Source organism: Aspergillus pseudonomiae, assembly GCF_009193645.1.
Source record: "Aspergillus pseudonomiae strain CBS 119388 unplaced genomic scaffold BDV37scaffold_55, whole genome shotgun sequence".
Taxonomy (NCBI): Eukaryota; Fungi; Ascomycota; class Eurotiomycetes; order Eurotiales; family Aspergillaceae; genus Aspergillus; species Aspergillus pseudonomiae.
The window spans coordinates 71165-89367 of record NW_022476047.1 but is presented as its reverse complement, the minus strand read 5'-3'; the positions used below and the strand labels follow the sequence as shown (position 1 = coordinate 89367).

The 18203-nt window shown below is 49.8% G+C and overlaps 10 protein-coding genes and 1 non-coding gene across 11 annotated transcripts; 7 read left to right on the top strand and 4 right to left on the bottom strand.

Moving 5' to 3' along the window:
• Positions 1-778: 778 nt before the first annotated feature.
• Positions 779-1964, bottom strand: BDV37DRAFT_165493 (uncharacterized protein). Its single transcript, XM_032079242.1, has one exon. It carries the CDS (start codon positions 1617-1619, stop codon positions 864-866), a length of 756 nt encoding a protein of 251 aa, XP_031939404.1. The 5' UTR covers positions 1620-1964; the 3' UTR covers positions 779-863.
• On the top strand, positions 1732-3126 carry BDV37DRAFT_165225 (putative 3-hydroxyacyl-CoA dehydrogenase). Its single transcript, XM_032079240.1, has 3 exons — positions 1732-1958; positions 2015-2349; positions 2405-3126. The coding sequence occupies exons 1-3, from the start codon at positions 1844-1846 to the stop codon at positions 2942-2944; spliced, it is 990 nt and encodes a 329-aa protein (XP_031939403.1). The 5' UTR covers positions 1732-1843; the 3' UTR covers positions 2945-3126.
• A 46-nt stretch (positions 3127-3172) lies between these two features.
• Positions 3173-4716, top strand: BDV37DRAFT_295633 (SDR family oxidoreductase; the record flags this gene model as incomplete). The annotated part of the gene is made up of 1 exon (XM_032089939.1): positions 3173-4716. Exon 1 carries the CDS (start codon positions 3688-3690, stop codon positions 4714-4716), a length of 1029 nt encoding a protein of 342 aa, XP_031939402.1. The 5' UTR covers positions 3173-3687.
• Positions 4717-5845: 1129 nt separating this feature from the next.
• On the top strand, positions 5846-5938 carry BDV37DRAFT_t152. The gene has a single exon. It is a non-coding gene; the product is annotated as a tRNA-Tyr (tRNA).
• Positions 5939-6339: 401 nt separating this feature from the next.
• BDV37DRAFT_295631 (GNAT family N-acetyltransferase) lies at positions 6340-7110 on the bottom strand (the record flags this gene model as incomplete). The annotated part of the gene is made up of 2 exons (XM_032089938.1): positions 6340-6655; positions 6714-7110. The coding sequence occupies 2 exons, from the start codon at positions 7108-7110 to the stop codon at positions 6429-6431; spliced, it is 624 nt and encodes a 207-aa protein (XP_031939401.1). The 3' UTR covers positions 6340-6428.
• A 762-nt stretch (positions 7111-7872) lies between these two features.
• On the top strand, positions 7873-8936 carry BDV37DRAFT_295629 (shikimate dehydrogenase family protein; the record flags this gene model as incomplete). The annotated part of the gene is made up of 1 exon (XM_032089937.1): positions 7873-8936. Exon 1 carries the CDS (start codon positions 7917-7919, stop codon positions 8934-8936), a length of 1020 nt encoding a protein of 339 aa, XP_031939400.1. The 5' UTR covers positions 7873-7916.
• Positions 8937-9181: 245 nt separating this feature from the next.
• BDV37DRAFT_295626 (type II 3-dehydroquinate dehydratase) lies at positions 9182-9788 on the top strand (the record flags this gene model as incomplete). The annotated part of the gene is made up of 1 exon (XM_032089936.1): positions 9182-9788. The coding sequence occupies exon 1, from the start codon at positions 9336-9338 to the stop codon at positions 9786-9788; it is 453 nt and encodes a 150-aa protein (XP_031939399.1). The 5' UTR covers positions 9182-9335.
• A 362-nt stretch (positions 9789-10150) lies between these two features.
• On the bottom strand, positions 10151-12322 carry BDV37DRAFT_273144 (putative pentafunctional AROM polypeptide; the record flags this gene model as incomplete). The annotated part of the gene is made up of 2 exons (XM_032085005.1): positions 10151-10348; positions 10397-12322. 2 exons carry the CDS (start codon positions 12320-12322, stop codon positions 10151-10153), a joined length of 2124 nt encoding a protein of 707 aa, XP_031939398.1.
• A 320-nt stretch (positions 12323-12642) lies between these two features.
• Positions 12643-15477, top strand: BDV37DRAFT_295620 (uncharacterized protein). Its single transcript, XM_032089935.1, has 2 exons — positions 12643-14630; positions 14688-15477. The coding sequence occupies exons 1-2, from the start codon at positions 12667-12669 to the stop codon at positions 14779-14781; spliced, it is 2058 nt and encodes a 685-aa protein (XP_031939397.1). The 5' UTR covers positions 12643-12666; the 3' UTR covers positions 14782-15477.
• On the bottom strand, positions 14859-16997 carry BDV37DRAFT_273142 (3-dehydroshikimate dehydratase; the record flags this gene model as incomplete). The annotated part of the gene is made up of 2 exons (XM_032085004.1): positions 14859-15851; positions 16236-16997. The coding sequence occupies 2 exons, from the start codon at positions 16995-16997 to the stop codon at positions 14859-14861; spliced, it is 1755 nt and encodes a 584-aa protein (XP_031939396.1).
• Positions 16998-17293: 296 nt separating this feature from the next.
• BDV37DRAFT_285046 (putative pathogenesis associated protein Pep2) lies at positions 17294-18037 on the top strand (the record flags this gene model as incomplete). Its single annotated transcript, XM_032087635.1, has 1 exon — positions 17294-18037. One exon carries the CDS (start codon positions 17294-17296, stop codon positions 18035-18037), a length of 744 nt encoding a protein of 247 aa, XP_031939395.1.
• Between the last annotated feature and the right edge of the window lie 166 nt (positions 18038-18203).

Here is an 18203-nt window from a genome sequence, read left to right as displayed (position 1 = left end):
TCTGATTGAGACGATGTCGCTTCAAAGTAATGATAGGGTCGTATAGAAGTGGAACCGGTGGAGACCCACGAGAGAAGTGTGGGCAATCGAAGGGTAGATTGAATTCCACTGGGACGCTCTTGTTGCAATGGGATGTCTACAATGGCTCGATTTTGGCTTCTGTCGAATTGCTTGACGCTGACCATGAAGGACTAACAACACCGTACATGGATAGTCATAACGGAGCACCCTGCTCCGTAATAATTATTGTCTCCCTGTACACACGGCTGAGGCACTTACAGGACTTTCCGGACAAGGCCCCTAGCCTCCTGCCAAAATTGCTGGCTCAGCCAAAAGTCTCGGCGCACCAATCTCGGCACGGTTTATCAGGGTAACTTATGCGGATGGACAGAGCAGTCCTGAGCTGATTGCTGAGGATAATGCCGCTTGCATCATCACCATGGGTTTTGCTCTAGAAGCTGCCGCGTCACTGCAATCGACCAGTCATGGCGGAAGTTAAAGGCAAGATTTTTCCCGATCGTGGTAACACCATTTTTCTTGTGCAGGAATGAGAGAATCGACGGAACTCTACTTCCCGCGATGGAAGCAGGCCGTGCAGGCCACCATACCTCACCATCTCAGCCATATTGATCATCGCGCAGATGGGTGAACAGCGCACCGACTTGTATGGCTCAGCCCCAACCGGTACTTGCATTAGTGGCTGTCAATTTCTATTATAGAGTTGGCGAACAGTGCCATAGGCAAACAACGGGGAATTCGGAGGTTGATCCTTCACCAGTTGTGGTTACCGAGGGAATTAGCGGGGCCCGCAGATGTCGGAATGGCTGCAGCGATTGGTGTTGTTGGCCTTGGTGGATCAGACGTCAACCCCGTCTTTGACGGTTGGAAGGAGGGAACAATGTCAATTTCTGTTCTGATTGGCAATTTCGCTCGCGCAATCTTAAACCCCTGGCGAGGTGCTTTGATACGGACACTAATGGCCTGCACCGGGATGGTTGCATTGAGCCATGGCATTCCCATGACGGCAATGGCTTCTGCTCAGGTCTTGTTAGGTCTTGTCTTGTTGGTGGCTTGGGAAGTTGACGGAAGTACCAGGCAGAAAAGTTAATAAATGTGAGCACAATATGGAAAGTATGGCGATCGGGAAGGATATGATGGTGTACAGAAGACGGCATTGTGTGGAGGGGGGGTTTTGCATGGTCCAGTGATCCAGGCAACCCCCAACCCGCGTTGGCCTCAGGTTCCGACAATGGATTGTTTTGTATGTACCTCACCCTCATTCTTTTGTGTTCTTGAAACCAAAAACCAACATTCCATTTCTTGATCCTCTGCCTCCCATTCCAATCCACATCGACACCACATCGACAATCATGCATCCACCCAGCCCTCACTTCCCAACTATCTCCAGATATCGTTCTCTCACCCCCTCCCCGCATTATGCCGATCGACTGATCCACAGTGGGTGAGAGCGATAGTGGCAGGCGGGGAAGAACGATGACGGTGGAGTGCTTTCCACTGTCCGTCCAACAATGTCGGAATACCCAGCTACTCGTCCGATGCAGACTCCACCAAGACCCAGGGATCGAGAACCTCGCGTTGATTGCCTTACTATACACCATCGACCCTGATTGGCTCGCAGATACCTGAATATGTGTGCACAAGGAGCGTTATCTGGAGGACGCAAGTGTCTGCTCACCCGGCATAAAAGACCCCCTAATGTCCCCGGAAGTTCAATATTCAAATCTTTCCAATCTCTCATTTATTCTCCATTATTTCCAGCCTTACCTTGCCTACTTTCCATTTTTAAAAACAGTTTGTTTAGCTTCGACATCAGCCCTACATAATGATTGCCCCTTCGGAACCTGTCCCATCCTCCAACTCTGCTGCAGCCCTCACCCAATTCTTTCCCGGTGCCGACTTCAAGGAGGCTTTCAATGAGAAGGTGATCTTGATTGTGGGTAGGTAATCCCCTCTGAGCTCCACTGGGTGCCCAACCTAACTCGCTTTGTGATAGGTGGTGCCAATGGCATTGGAGCTAGCCTTGTTGAGCTCTGTTGCCAAAGCGGCGCTCACGTCTGCATTGGCGATATCGATGTCGCCCAAGGAGAGGCCCTAAGCAAGAAATGTCGAGACAAGTGGCCTGTCTACTGGGACCCGGCCCTTCCACCCAAGCCTCCCCGAACCTCCTTCTACACCGCCGACATCACCGACTACCAGGCCGTCGTCTCCCTCTTTGACCGTGCATTCAAGACCTACAAGCGTATCGATCATGTGGTTGTCACAGCGGGCAGCATGGAGGCGGGCAACAATTGGTTTGACCAAAAGTTGAGTCTGGAGTCGGTGCAAGAGGTAAGTCCTCGTCTATACATGCTCATAGGAGGGTAGTGTACTGAGCTTTCACCAGCCTCCTTCTATGAAGGATATCGACGTCAACCTCATCGGTTCACTCTATGTGACCCGTATTGCGAGTGTCTACCTCCGCCATAACCGTGGGCCCGCAGTGGATCGATCCATTTTGCTGTTCTCCTGCGCCGCGGGCTTCAAGGAGACACCGGGTGTGTCTATCTACCAGGCCTCCAAGCACGGTGTGCAAGGCCTCATGCGCTCTCTTCGCCCCTACTTCCCGTCGCCATACAAACACAATCTCCGCATCAATACCATCTGCCCCTGGATGACGGAGACCCGCACTACCCTTACAAAGACCGTGCACGACCGCTGGACCAAGGAAGGCTTGCCCGTGAGCACCCCTCAGGAGGTGGCTCTCGTCTCTGCTGGCGTGTTAGCGAACGACTCTCTAAATGGGACATCCATGTACGTGGAAGGGGGCCGTGCGTGGGAGATCGAAGCCAATATCGATCGCTTAGAGCCGGAGTGGCTGGGAGAGGAACCGTCCAAAACGCTGGCGTTAGGACAGAAGGTACTTAATGACGCATGGGCTGCGTAGAGAGTCTACCATGCTGAACCGGTTGCATGTTGGAACATGTGTTACCAATTGATACCCATTAACGACCACGAGAATGACTGAACTATCCGAATGGAAAAGTTAAAGAATGCTCTAAAGCCCTATGATGCAAGGTAGTTTGACGTTGTAATTTTCAAACCACCATTTCTGTATTGTTGCTGCTAGAATAAGGTCACAACTGTACCCAATAGGACAGAAGAGGCATATCCATGCGTCGATTAGGTACCTAGTACAAGTTTCAGCAAACCTGGACCGTGAAGCCGCCAACACATCCCATGAACCTGGGTTTGTGGCCCAACTTCGTCCCGTTGCAATCACCGGAAGCGATCGGCTGTTGCTCAATATGTAGCAACTGCATGGGCTGTGCATCATGGCATTAGAGTTTTGCCTGTAACCCGCTTTTTCAGCCACGGGCACGAATGAATATCGGTGGTAACTTGCTGCTCTTTCTTGGCGCTTAACACAAAACAAGCAATGGAGCTGAATGACCAAAATAAAAGGCTCAATTTAGGAAGGACACGAAGCGGTGTCCAAGAATGCCTCGTGGGTTGCTCACGGGCATGATGTCACATCGGCAGCATCGAGAGATGCTTGGCTCGTTTTGTGAACCTCTGAGCACCTATATAAACAGGCGGAAGCGATGAAACGAGTGAGTTGAAACCTCCATCCATAGGGTCCTAGCAACAACATCCCCACCGTTATACTCAGTACTCTGCTGCAGGACCATGGCCAACAAGACTGTCTTAATTACAGGGGCATCAGGCTTCGTCGCCACCCACGTCGTTGAATCGTTCCTGCGTGCCGGTTACAATGTCCGCGGCACAGCTCGATCCGAACAGACGGCCAATAAGGTCCGCTATACCTTTCAGGAGTATCAAGACAAGTTGAGCGTTGTCATTGTACCTGATGTCGTTGCTGCCAAAGCCTTCGACGAGGCCATCGAAGGAGTCATCGGTGTCATTCACACCGCGGCACCCTTCCAAACGGAAGTCGACGACAAAGAACGAGATCTGATGCGACCTGCTATCGACGGAACGGTCAATCTGCTGGACTCAATTAAGAGAAATGGCCCTCAGATCCGCCGGGTCATCCATACGTCTTCTTTTGCCGATATACTCGATATGTCAAAGGGAGACCGGCCAGACTACGTATACACGGAGGAAGACTGGAATCCGATAACATATGCGGAGGCCATAAGTGAGGGTACCCCGGATATGGTATCCTACTGCACAGGAAAGACCATGGCGGAGCATGCAGCGTGGGATTTCATGGCCACAGAGAAGCCTCCATTTGACCTGGTCACGATCTGCCCGCCGTACGTGTTTGGTCCGGTGAAGAACGCTACAGCAAGCCTGGTTAACCTGAACACTTCGTCTATGGATGTGTATCGCCTCATGTCGCCCATGTCAAAACCAAGCCACTCTATGCCAGAAACTTCAGTGTGGGCATGGGTGGATGTGCGTGATGTTGCTGAAGCGCATCTAAAAGCCTTCGAGGTTCCCGAGGCTGGAGGACAGCGGTTCTTGGTTTCTGAAGGTAGATACAGTTATCAGCGAATAGCTGATATTCTCCGAGATAGGGTGGCGGAAGTGAGAGATCGTGTTCCTTTGGGTAAACCACAATCCGGACTACACGATGTCTATGACATCGATGCGTCCAAGTCAGAGAATGTATTGGGGCTGAGGTATCGTCCCTTGGAAGACTCGATAGTCGACGCGGCAAAGTCCCTTCTGAAGCTGGAGCAGGCGAATTGATATTGTACTACATTATTCTGAGTTTCGCTTATATTATTTCCTTATGCACCACCAGGATTCATTGACTTTCGGCACGCTCTAGGATAGACCAGGTCCTGCAGATGCAAGGCTTGGTGTACAGGGACTTGAAGCAATTACCAATTCGGCGAGTGGGACACTGGATTCTACACGTAGAAAGACACGTCGTACTGTCCCAGGCGACCTTCTGTAGAACGGATACAAGTATGATTTGGTATCGCACTTCGAGCGGTCGCCACTACCGATATTACAATCTATCTAGAATATTTAGCGCCTCGCCTTCCATACTCCGTACCTCGCATGTTATCTCAGCAGGCTCAGACCTTCTGACGAGGAAACGATCTGTATGAGACTTCGCTTAGATTTATGCAAATCCTTGCCTAATCAGAGCGCAGGCCACAGTTTCCTTGTTAGAAAGTCTGAGTTCAGATAGTTGATCTTTCTTAAGAATGAATCTCTGCTTCTCTGTGGGAGGTATATCCCCTTTCACCTTTGGTACAGAAACAAAATATACTGTACATTAGTAGCCATACCCGATACTATCCGAGCACTGTGCTTCATTAAGGTAGCCCAACGCAACAAGAACAAGATGGCGGGCAAACTTATGAGCCGGTCAGTGGTGTCGAAATATGCACACGCCGCGACACTCATGGGGATCGACCTGGCTCCAGCAGGTAGTCGATAGCATACAACAGGTAGATTGATTTGCGCGAGATATGGCAGAGGCACTAGGTAAGGCGTCCTAGTCATGGTTGTGAAGGGCGCTATAGAGCTCCTGCTGAATAGGCTCGCTCTGAAGTATCTAGTATTCCTTCTCCAGGTGAGAGTTTAGGGATACTAGAGTGTCTTCCATTGTTGTTGGATAGAGTGGACCGTCACTTAGCAGCGTATGAAGGAGGATAATGGCCGTATTGCATGGGGTGGAACGCTGTGAGCATGTTCATTAGATAATGAGTCCCTCGGAATCAACCAAGGCTGAGCCAATGGGACAACTAAAGTCCGGACTGAGTCTCCTTGAGCGCTCAGTTTGGGCTTCATGGAATCTCGAGATGACCTGAACTTCAGGACTTCATCTATAGGCATATTTATGTCTTACGTCGGCACGTCTAAACCCCTGATGGTCTAGTTGGATATGACGTCTGACTGTAATGGGATTTCTTACCTTGTAATCAGAAGGTCGCTGGCTCGATTCCGGCTCGGGGGACGACTATTTTTTTATATTTGAGGTGGCTCATCTGTCTATGTGCAAAGTGTAGTTGATTCGAATCCCACAGCTACCAAACCTATTTGTAGGGCATCATTGGAGGCGGGATTGACTAAATATACGCCCAGTACTAGAAAAAAGGTTGGAGGTGTTGAGCAAAGGGTTAACATTTATCTCTCCCCTTCCCTGTCTCTATGCTAAGTGTGATAGAAGCCTTGTATAGCTTTTTTCGGCACCGTGATTGATATTTCTACTCATGTAGGACGACTGTATGCCCTTGACTGGCTTTTTTTGTTTCTCCAGAGTCCAATTAGAGATGGATTCACTATTGACGTATATAGGACAACTTTATAGCATTCAGTCACAATCACAGACCTATCCAGTCGTGACTCGGAACATGTGTTACAGCAGTGGCTATCTGACAGGAATATATGTCTTCTATGATAGTACAATATAATACACGCTGATCGATGTATTGCTAAATGCAAGTCTAAGCCTTCGCCGGCCGAACCATGTAGATCTGTACGAATTCCTCCGTGATCTCATTCGATCCCACCACCTGGAATCCCTTCTTTTCATACAAGGGCTTGCCAGCCGCAGTCGCTGTTAGGAAAGTGGGCTTACGGTCAATATCAGCCTCCTCCAGCCCCCAGCCCAGAAGTTGACTGCCTATGCCCCGACCACCAAAGTTTGGGTGAGTCGCGAGCATATCCAGTGCTGTTGCCATTGATACTTAGTATATCTACAAGAGAGACTTTGGGATAAAGGTACATACACAAATGGGGGGTCGATCCCATAAGCTCCTCCTCTTTCTCATGCATCGCGTTGAAATGCTTCTTACAAAGTGCCGTGTCACCACTTTTCGGCCACAGAACTTTCTTTTCTTTCTCTGTATTTTCACCCGGCGAGGGCAATTCAGGAGAAGGAAGCTTCCACTGTGCAAATCCAACGACATCACCGGTCGCCGTATCCACCGCCTTAATGAGCACTGAGCCAGTGGGATTCACATATTGGCCGTTACTGACGCGGTTGAATTTGGCGGCGAGCCAATCCCGGACATCCGGTGTTGGAGGGAGGATGCGACGGTCGAAGTCGGTGTTGAATGCGGCGAAGAAAACGTCAGCTAGGACTGCTCCATCATCGGAGGCAGCCGTCAGGATTTCAATTGGCATTTTTGGTATTGCTTCTGTTGGTGAACATCGAGGGGGTGCCATCTGGAAGATTTTCACCGTCCGTACGTCATTTAAGTGAAAGTGGGTCGCCCGCTTCTTGCCTAGTTAAAAAGAATGGTTCCAAGTGTAGAGATGAAAACAATTGAAGTCTGTGTATTCGGTTTCTTTCTTTTTTTCCCTTATTCCTTTCTTCAATTTTCGTTTTTTTTCCCTTTTTTCCTTTTTTTTTTTTTCTTTCGATGGGTGATATGCGGTTGCTCTGCTGCGGTGCCAAGGCAATTGCCCTAAGTTTGCTACCAAAACAACAGTTTAATTTAATCCATGAGCCATGACACCATTTGAATGTGCGTCGTGAAGAGGTCTTCACTCTAGCCAATGATTTAAGTACAGTAAGGATCAAATTGCAGCTCTAATGGATGGCTTAGTGGGTCTAAGTCAATGTCAAATTGGATTGGAAGACAATAGATCATTCCTCATAGCACGACAAAAGCGACAAGTTTTGGGGATGCGTTGACGGATTCAACAGGCACCTTGAGCGTTAGACAAGCTCAATTGAGAGTTTGCATTGTGGCTCATGATTCTCAAGCGAATACAATGCATATTGTTACTGCTATTCCCATAGGAGTAGGGAAGCCAGTGAATCGACCGGGTATACCTCCCTTCGGCTAAATTCTTTGGCGACCAGATGCGCTCGGAATACTGGAAATATAACCTCTTATGTTAGGAAGAAAGCAGTAAACTGTGATTTTACAAAATTGCTCACTCATTGAATCACTTACCTTCGAGAAATATCGATAGCCCCAATCATGAACAAACATACCCCCGACACCAAAGCCCTCCTGAGGGATTCCTACAAGCATGGCAGCTCTTTCTTCATTACAGAGTCGCAGAAGAATCCACAAACGTTCAAAACATATCTGCTGGGATCCCCACTCAGAAACTCTTTGGCACCTCTCCTACACAATACCCTATTCTCCTTGTCAGGCACAACCTGCACATACGAAGCAATCGAAACAGACAACAACGCCAGGCTCTTAGAGCTACTCGCAAAATCAGACACTCTTGGTACGGCCGTGACCATGCCCCTCAAAGTCTGCTCTATGGACTTGGTGGACGCGGTAACGGATGAGGCACGATCCATCGGCGCCATTAACACTGTCTTTATCCGGCGTGATGATAACGGTTGCCCACGCCTGATCGGAACTAACACGGACTGCATTGGAGTGAAAGAATCATTTCTGCAGAACATTGACCGCATGGATCTTGCTTTTGGCTCCACTCAACCTGGTCTAGTGATTGGGGGCGGGGGTGCATGTCGCTCTGCGGTTTACGCCCTGAATATCTTTCTGGAAGTCAAGACAATATACCTCGTGAACAGGTTGAAGGAGGAGGTAGATGATATAATCGACTCATTCCGGCGAGTACCAGGTTTCACGGCGGAGCTTCGGTTTGTCGATACGGTTGAATTCGCAGGAGACCTCTCCAGACCTTACTTGGTGGTTGGTACCATTCCTGACCGGGAACCCAAGACAGAGGCGGAGATTCTCACAAAGAGGATTGTGGAAACTTTGATGGGATGTGAGGCAGGTCCACGGAAGAACCAGGGAGTCGTATTGGAAATGTGTTACCATTCTCGCGTGCAAACTTCGTTTTATCAGCTCGCGGAGAGAAATGGCTGGCGAGTCATTCCTGGGACAGAGGCGATGATTTGGCAGGGAGTTGCGCAGCATATTCTGTGGACCGAGAAAGACCAAGTCTTTGATGAAGCATCTACGCTGTCTACTATACGTGGTGAAATCAGGGACGCTCTGACGTGGAGGAACTAGGGAAAGCGTCCGGATTTTTAAGTTTTCTTAACAAGAACCCATCCTGCCTTTCTACAAGATTGCATCAATATTTACGAATAGATCTTACATGTAAGCACAACGTTAGAAAGAACGTAACCTCTCTCAGTGCACAATTCGTGGTTGACATTATATACCTACCTCCCTGACTTTGTATCTCTGCTATCAATCTATAAGAATACATAATACTGGCAATCGAAATAGCAAGGGCCCGAGTAACACTCTGCGTGATTGTTAGCTCCATATTCCTATCGGCTCAGTCAATACCCGACGGTTCAGTCCACAACCGTACATTCAGCACCTCACAATCTATAATATACACCCTACGCTCCTGTTCATACCCCAAACACCAAGCCAAAAAAAACCCTCTCCAAATCCAAAATGCCCTCAATCCTCCTCCTGAACGGCCCAAACCTCAACCTCCTGGGTACCCGCGAACCTCACCTCTACGGAACAACAACCCTCAACGACGTCGAAACAGCCGTCAAAGAACTCGCCGCCAACTACGACGCGGAAGTGGAATGTCTCCAATCCAACCATGAGGGTGTGCTGATTGACCGCATCCATGAAGCAAGAGGAAAAGTGCAGGCGGTTGTCATCAATCCGGGTGCCTTTACGCACACCAGTGTCGCGCTGCGAGATGCATTGCTTGGTGTCGGGCTTCCTTTTATCGAGGTCCATATTACCAATGTTCATGCACGGGAACCGTTTCGGCATCATAGCTATTTGTCGGATAAGGCGGCGGCTGTTATTATTGGGCTGGGGACTTTTGGGTATCAGGTTGCGGTGAAACATGCGTTGGAGAATTTGGTTGGGGTCGGTGAGAGCAAGTGATTGGTAGGGTTAGGGAGATTTCTGCTTGTATAGATGAGTATAGCTGTTGGGGTGGAGCTTGGGGTTGGGAGGAACCATTCGATGCTTGTATATATGGCTTCGTTCGAGTAGCATGAGAAAAGGGGTACTGTATTGCTGTCTCTTGGTCGAGACGAGGCTTATAATGGGTAGCTACCAAACACCGATTGAGGTTTCTTAACATAAAGTGCTCTTCTGAAATTATTGTGATATCATATCTATATAGTAAAGGCAGATCTCCAGACAAGAACATGCCGATATAATATGGTGGGCTGTGCCTCAGCCTGAGAATCACGGATACACCTAGCTAATACATCATAGCCATCCGTATCCTCCTGAAAAGATCAAACACCCCTATCTCTAATCGACTGCTGAATGGCACGTCTCATGACATGGACTGGCGCTGGTCGATTTGTAAAGAGCTCGTACTGTGCAATGCCCTGCTCGACTAAGACCGACAGGCCGTCCACAATGATCCAGCCTCGTGATACATGCTCCCTCATCGACTTTATTAGGCGCGTTTCCAGGGGGTCATAGGCAACCTACAGCTATTAGTGCAAGATGTTCTGCTAATTGGGAAAAGTCCTCACCTCAACAAAGACTCCGCCGGTTTTGCTTTGTAACCATTGGTCGGCAATGCGCAAAGCACTTGATGATTCAATATCGCACCTCTGCCCAGGAATACATGACACAATGATTGTGGGTTGGCGAAGGTGAGCTGGCCACGGGTCATCCGGTGATGACAGTATGGTCAGATGTAAAGGGGCCTTATTCTTTGATTCCACCCAGTCACGGTAGTAGTCAACAAGACGTTGAGCATTAGAAAGGGTCCGGTTATAGACACATATGTGCCTCACACCAAGCTGGTAGCTCGCGTATATCGCGGCATGGGCCATGCCGCCCGCACCGATGATCAGGGCAGTTGATCCATCACGGATGGCATTTGCTGGGGAAAGGTGCTTATAGATGCAATCTTGGATTCCAAGGTAGTCCGTGTTATAGCCTTTGCGAATGACTTTGCGTACTCCATTCGGCTGGTACTCACGATGAAGGACCACTGTATTCACGGCGTTGATATCCAGGGCGTCTGGGCTGATCTCGTCCAGGTACGGAAGAACTTCAGTTTTGTAAGGAAGCGTTACCGCCACACCTCCATAGCTCTCGTCGTCCAAGAATTGGCGAATATCAGATAGCCTTTCTCGTTCTGCTGTGCCATATGTATATGGTAGTCCACACGCAGCGTAGGCGGCGTTGTGCATCGCCGGTGACAGAGTGTGCGACAGTTGTTGCCCAAAAATGCCGAATTTCTTCTTGCGACGTAGGAAGCATGCTGACACGGCCATCTGCGCTTCCCGCAAGGTAACACCTGTTGATCTCATAGTTTCAAGCACCACCGGCGACAAGGTTGGATTTAAGCAAACAGAGGTGCGCCCAAAGAACCCCGTGTCGTATGCGATGGTGGGTATGAGAGAGTCTCTGGCGAGACTGTGTGAGAAAGGTATACCGGGAAAATTATCTCCGGGTGCTGTTGATTCGCCGGTTATCTGGAATGCGTCGAAACCAATACCTTGCGCTTTATGACGGAGGGCGAGAAGCTCGGGGAGTGTTTCACTCTTCGCTAAAGAACATTCCTGGTGATAGGTGGCTATGGCCTTGGTATAACCCTTGCCAGCAACTACCTCTTGCGCCAGGTCATCCCCACAAGCTAAGGAGCAAGTGATAACATCCGGTATAGTGCGTAAGACCATCCCCAAGAGTTTGCGATAGCTCTTTATATCTGGTACAGAGGATGGAATGATGTCTACGATCACCAGGGCCCGTGAATGCCTCCTAAGCATGGCTACAGCTCTTGCGACTGCCTCAGATGGCCTTCTGCCCTGGAGATCTGAAAGCTCAACCTTCAGATTTATTGCATCCGCCCCATTGTCGATCTCATCATAAGTTTTGAGCTGTCCCTCTAAGCAAGCCATTGGCAGCTGCAAAGCATATGTGTACGACGCAGAGAAGGGATCCGCTGAATAACGAGTTCGGTGTTCACGACCCCAGATCCGATGGAGAAACCTTACGAACGTTCTCTCTGTCTCTTTCAACTTGAGATACGCAGGTAGTGCCGAGTGAGACTCGTCGGTCGAGCCTTCTGTGACGTTGTAAAATTCCAGGTTGGAACAGGATTCAAAGAATGCATTTCCAGCCTCCCACATGCGCTCGAACTTGTCCTGGCTAGTAGCGATAAGCTGCTGCAAATCGCTTCGATCTCGACGGATGTACAGGACTGGGTGACAAGAAGCGAACTCCTCCAATAATACTTGCTGTTGTCTGCTTGCCAGCCAACCGAGTCCAACGATCACACATCCTTTTCGATGTTCAGTTAAAATCTCCTCGGTCACTTCTAGCTCACGTTTGCGATATTGTTCAGACCCATGTGCAGCAATGTAGCCATGCGGAGGCATACCATGCCTTTGTTGGAAAAAAGCGACAAAGTCAACAAGCCGTCGGCGCAACGCCACAGCTGCCATGATCCCTAGGGTTTTCTTGCCCGCCCCGGGAAATCCGACCAGCGCCAGGCTAGCGTCCGAACTATATCGTCGAGAAGACGATGGGAGTCCATTGTGGTGCGCATTGCTACTGGATACCTGAAAACTCATCGTCAGTGCGCATATATTCAGAAAGAATCACATTGTTTGAACCCATACACAGCGAGTTCGTTTGGTTCTTGATGTCAGAGTTCCGAGTGCTTCATCGGTTAATTTCATAGCCGATCACGTGCGTCCGCCCATGTCCTCGTTGGGATATACGACGATGACCTCAACTACTAGCGAGTATACCATGCTGACGGTCTCAGTCCAGCATATTTGAAGAGATGCCAAGATCTCATTCAAACAAGCGTCAGCGGATTAGTCGCGCTTGTGACCAGTGTCGTCGCCGTAAATCCAAATGCGACGGAGAGCAACCAGAGTGTGCGATCTGCCGCCAGGCGGGCCGGCGATGTACATACCAGGACAGCGGTCGACGGCGCGGATTGCAAACTGGCTACGTCAAGGCCCTTGAGACTGTACTGGGAATCGTTTTCCAGCAAATCCCTGACAGTGAAAGCGCGGTTCAAAGCTTTCTTCGTGACCCTCAACATCACGGCGGCTTTTTCGCCACTGAATTGGCAGAAAGGTGTACGATGGCATGGCGCAATTCTAAAGTTGCCAAAGGTGTGAGTCGCCTATTAGCATCTGAATCGCAAGACGAAATATATGACCCTCTCGGTGATGATGATGACCACCAATGGGAATCTTGCGACACACATAGTCCGGAGCGGACGACCCAGATCCCAATGAGTGTCTCGAATGCTGATACGGACTCTATCCCACCTCCACCTCCATCACATCCAGCTGCATCCAATGACATTCTAAGCTTGCCATTCCCAGACGACGTGGCGGAGCTGGTGGAGTTCTACTTTGTTCACATTCAATGCTGGTTCCCTATCCTGGACCGACGTGAGATCCTGAGGACTATGCACGGTGACACTTCTTCAAAGAATCATGACGCAGGCTATCCATTAGTCCTATGGGCTATTATTGCATATGTACAAATGATGCGGGAAGGAGCAAGCTTAGAGACTTGTTCTGAACCGAGACAGATAGAAACCTCCATACGCTTGCGCCTGATGCTGGATTTCAACAATCTAGAATTGAGTCACGTCCAGACCCTCCTCATTGTGGCTCTCCTGAATGTTGGTTGTGGAAACCTAAATCAAGCCTGGGTGCTCATCGGTCAAGCTATGAGGGTTGTCATTACCCTCCCCGAAACGGCGAGAAAAACGAGATACTCACACGTTTTTCAAGGCTGTGTGTTTCTTGATAACATGGTTTCTGCACTTCTCGAAAGGACTCCCTGTCTCTCTTTGGAGGAACAGAGTGAAAACCAACCCGTCGCGGAGGACGATCTGGAGGAATGGGAGACATGGACAGCTCCTGGTCAAGCCTCGAGCCAAAGAGCTACTCAAAAGGGGCCATTGCGAGCCTTAAGCATGTTTAATATGGCCCATCAACTCATGCAGTTACTGGCCCGAGTCTTGTACTGTCCACCCCGACAAGACGCCATACAACACGTTGTAGCCAAGCTAAGAGACTGGCAGTCAATTCTTTCAACACGCTGCCCATATCCGCCGCGCCACTCACCTAACCCTCCACTGCTGAATTTACACCTCACATCAGTCTTTGTTACGTTGTGCTTGGTTAGCAAATGTAACTTCGATGATGTGACCATTACCGACATGGCACTCCATGGACTACGAACATGCCTCGATTTGCTTCATGATTACATTGAGATCACAAGCGAAACGAAATCTTCTCCACTTCTGTATTGGTTCTTTTTCCAGGCACAACGATGTTTACGCACAAGTTGCCTGATTAGCGGTTGTGGTGAGGAGGATGTGTTGCAGAAGCGTTGCGGCCAGCTCACGGGTAAACTGAAATTGGCCAGTCCTACGAGTTTCAACCGATCCTATACAAGCCACACGCGACCGGGCTGGAATGTAGAGGACATGGGCCATCTGCTTCCTGGGACCCACGCCTTGCACCATGCATTTACTGCGCACATACCGGCTAACATGCCTCATGGTCATGCGACTACCCCCATTATCAATCCTACCACCATTCGTAACCCTTCGAGCTACCCGATCTCTGGCCTCTCTGGCACACCTGAATTGACAGTAGCACCTACTATCCCTACCCCGGTTTCCCCCATTCATCGACAAACGCCGCATCTACTGGATGAAACCGGAAACTTTGACGCTTTGTTTGAGGAGATGATTGCTTCCATTACGCCGATGAGGTATGCTGCAAGCTATCCAGGATACCGTCAGTTTCAGTCCATGCTAACACTTTACAGCCACGAACCTACATTTGCACATAACCTGGGATTCCATGCCGGGAACCTGGTAACAGACTTTGTTGCCGAGCTGCAACAACCAACTCACGATTGACACTCATCTGTAATCCTTGATTATACGAATGCAACTAGGAAATATCGTCTGAAATAATAGATACACAACAAGCCATCCTAGAGATCCAGCTCCTCCGCCAGCCTCTTCCAAGCTTTAATGCCCCGTTGTGCATGTGTCTCCGGCACTGTCGAATCTGGATCGGCCATCGACCTCGAAAACAACTCCATTGACACCCACCCTTCAAAGCCAAGACCTTTCAAGAATGCTTCAGCTACCTGTACTACTGGGAGATAACCACCGCGCTCTTGCTCATAGAGGAACAGTCTGGCATTGCGACTCCAGCTCATCCGCGCCGGCTGTCCTTCGACATAAAAAGGATGGCCCTCGATCAACGGCCGTTGCATTCTTTCTGCGTCGACAACCTGCACGTAAAACACCTTGTTCACATCGACCGTCCGAACGAGGCTCTTTAATGATGCAGCCAATGCCGTGTCTGCATCTGGTGTCGTACCAGAGATACTGGCAGGGTCGGCCCAGACCCGTCCGGCGATGTTGAAGGTGTCCAGACAACACCCGAAATTAGGCCGGTCCACACGTCGAACCACCTCCCACAAACTCTCCCACGTTGAAATGAAAGTACCCCAGGCGAGATTCTCGTATGCAAATCGGACGACAGGCTCCTCTTTCAGTCCCAGGTCTGCGACTTCGACCATGTCGGAAACAATCAAATCCAGATCACCCGATATTCCGTCGGCTTGAAAGTTAGAAGGTATTTGGATGATATCGGTGCCCAGAATCTTGACTATGACAAACCACAGCTTAAGGCGCTCGATCTTTTCCTGGTGCTGTGCTCGATCCGTTAAGCCTTCATAGAACAAGAATGGTTGCATTCCGATCACTTTGAGGCCATGGTGGTCGCAGATTGCTCTCGTCTCTTGAGCGGCAGAAAGTAAGGCAGACTCAGTCACGGGCCCTTTTTCTTTAGCGAGATATTCCAAATCTTCGTAAAATATTTCGACACCTTTGAATCCTGCTTTCGCTGCCTGGGCGAGCTTTTCGGGGAGAGAATGTACCCAGGCTCTTCCCAAGGACATGGATGCGATTGCTGGCTCACAAGGCATTTTGGCGTATCAACAGCGAGGTACAACGACAAGATACGTGCAGAACAATAAGCAGTCCACAATTATAAAGGAAACTGAAAAGGATGTATACTATGGTTCGAGCCACTGGTCCTGTACATATATTAAGTGGTAACGGCACTATTCTTAACCGAACTTGAGAAGAATCGGAAGAATGTCCGATCATCTATCTAAAAATGCATAATTCTTCAAGGAAACCTCCCCAATTTAGAAATTGATCGCCGGACTTTCCTCGGCCGCCTTGCGAAGCACATTCCAGGCCTCATTCACAGGGATTCTACTACTTTCCTCCTCGCCGCACCATAGTCGATACTGCTCATGGATCTGGTGGCCGATGATCTCGGTTCCCTCAACGGTCCTCCAGCCGTTTGCCTTTCCAGCTTGCAGGATGCGCGTATTTCGTGGCTTGAAGCACATATCGAGTAGAACACCCTTCTCTTGAGGGGTTGACAAGAATGATCCGATGATTTGGTGAACCTGAATTTCATCTGGGGTACTGGGTTCGGCATCCGGAACAGTCCCCACGATGTAATACGGCGATGGAAGAGTATTGACCTGCTCGGCGCGCTCGACGTAAATTATTTCCAAGCCATCGCCATACACCTGTTTTGCTTCGTCCAAGAGGACCTTGACTTCATCGCGGTCTCGATTCACCAGATAGATCTGATGGCACTCCAGTTGGTCGTGCAGGGTGAATATTGCCGCCCGCGCCGCTCCTCCAGCGCCAATGAGCACAGCCGGCTTTCCCCTGCCTGCTGCGCTCGCTCCCAGCAAACATCCCTTAATTCCTCGCCAGTCTGTATTGGTACCTCTTAGCTTTCCGTCAGACGTCCGGTATACGTTGTTGCACGCCCCCAGCCGGATAGCGTATTCGTCCAGACCGTCCAGGTGGTCCATGATGGTGCGCTTGTAAGGCATGGTCACCACTCCACCGGCGAAGTCAGATCGTCGAAACAGTTGTACGGCATCTTCAACCGTCGGACACTCTTTTGCCAGGAACGTCCAGTCATGACCTAGTGCTTTTGCGATGTAGTTGTGCATGGGTGGAGCGATAGAGTGGGTCACTCCAATGCCAACGAGGTATGCATAGGCACGGGGATCTGTTTCTGAGGGCATTTTGGAAGACGTAAATGAAGTGATGCTGACCTGATAGAGGCGGTGGTTTCCGTGTAGATTAATGTGTGTTGTGGTAGATGCCACCATATCTTCTTAAGCACAATGGATCGGCTGTGAATACAGCCGATCCGGGGAGGATTTACCCGACTACCTGGACGTCGATGCATGTTGGTCCCCGGAAGTATGGTTCCGCGCCTGTCATTATTTATGAATGTCTCTTTGCGCTGATTGACTTCCTTCCTCTAGAATTCCAAAAAAGCTTCCCCTACTATTGCCCGAACATATCTCCCTTCAAAATGCCCGACCTCCACTCTCTTCCCGCTGGCACACGGCCAGAAAATGCCATCCGCAACAACGGGCCACCCCAACTGGCCCTGGAGCGCTACATGCTCCGCGAGCTAGCAGAGGGATGGCCATGCTATCGCGACGCGTGCGAATGGGAAAACCTACGCTCCATTTTCCACCCGGAGGCACACATCTACACGACGTGGACCGGGTTAACCCACCATCTCAAATTCATCGAAGCCTCGCAAACGGGAATGGACAAGGGAGCCTTCATCATGCACCGAATCCATGGAAGCACAACAGATATCGACCCGAATGCCACCCGTGCCGTAACAAAGATGAAGGCAACCATCACGCAGCGGTTTAGCGGCGTCAGCTGTGTATCCGGCGGGACATGCGAGGCTGATGCGGAAAGTGACTGTCGGTTTATCTTTTTTTGGGAAAAGATGACGGATCCGGCCTATCCTGACCTGCAGGGACAGTGGCGGGCTCGGTTTGTCCGGCACTGGTATGAGAAGGATAAGTTGATTCCTGTTAATCCGGGGCGTGTCCCAGTTCTGGATGAGGAGCGGTTGCAGAAGTACCCTCCTGGGTATAGGTATTTGGCTTATATGCAGGAGGAAACCATGGGCGTGAAGGTGCTCTTGGATTTGCCTGGTCACCGCAGAGAAGGGTCGACTATCAACGGACAAAAGCACGATTTGCTGTACTTCCAGGCTCGGGATTGGATGGAGGGAAAGGATGTCGCTTGGTAATGTACGTCGTACGCTGTTAGGCTTGGTTAAGGGATTTGGACTTCCATCAAAATATCTTTGCATAGTAGTAAAACACCATTGTGACCCTCATTTGCTAGACCTTTAACTCATTCAGAGCGTGCACCTGAGATACAAAACGCGTGTATGGTATAGCATACCGTTACAG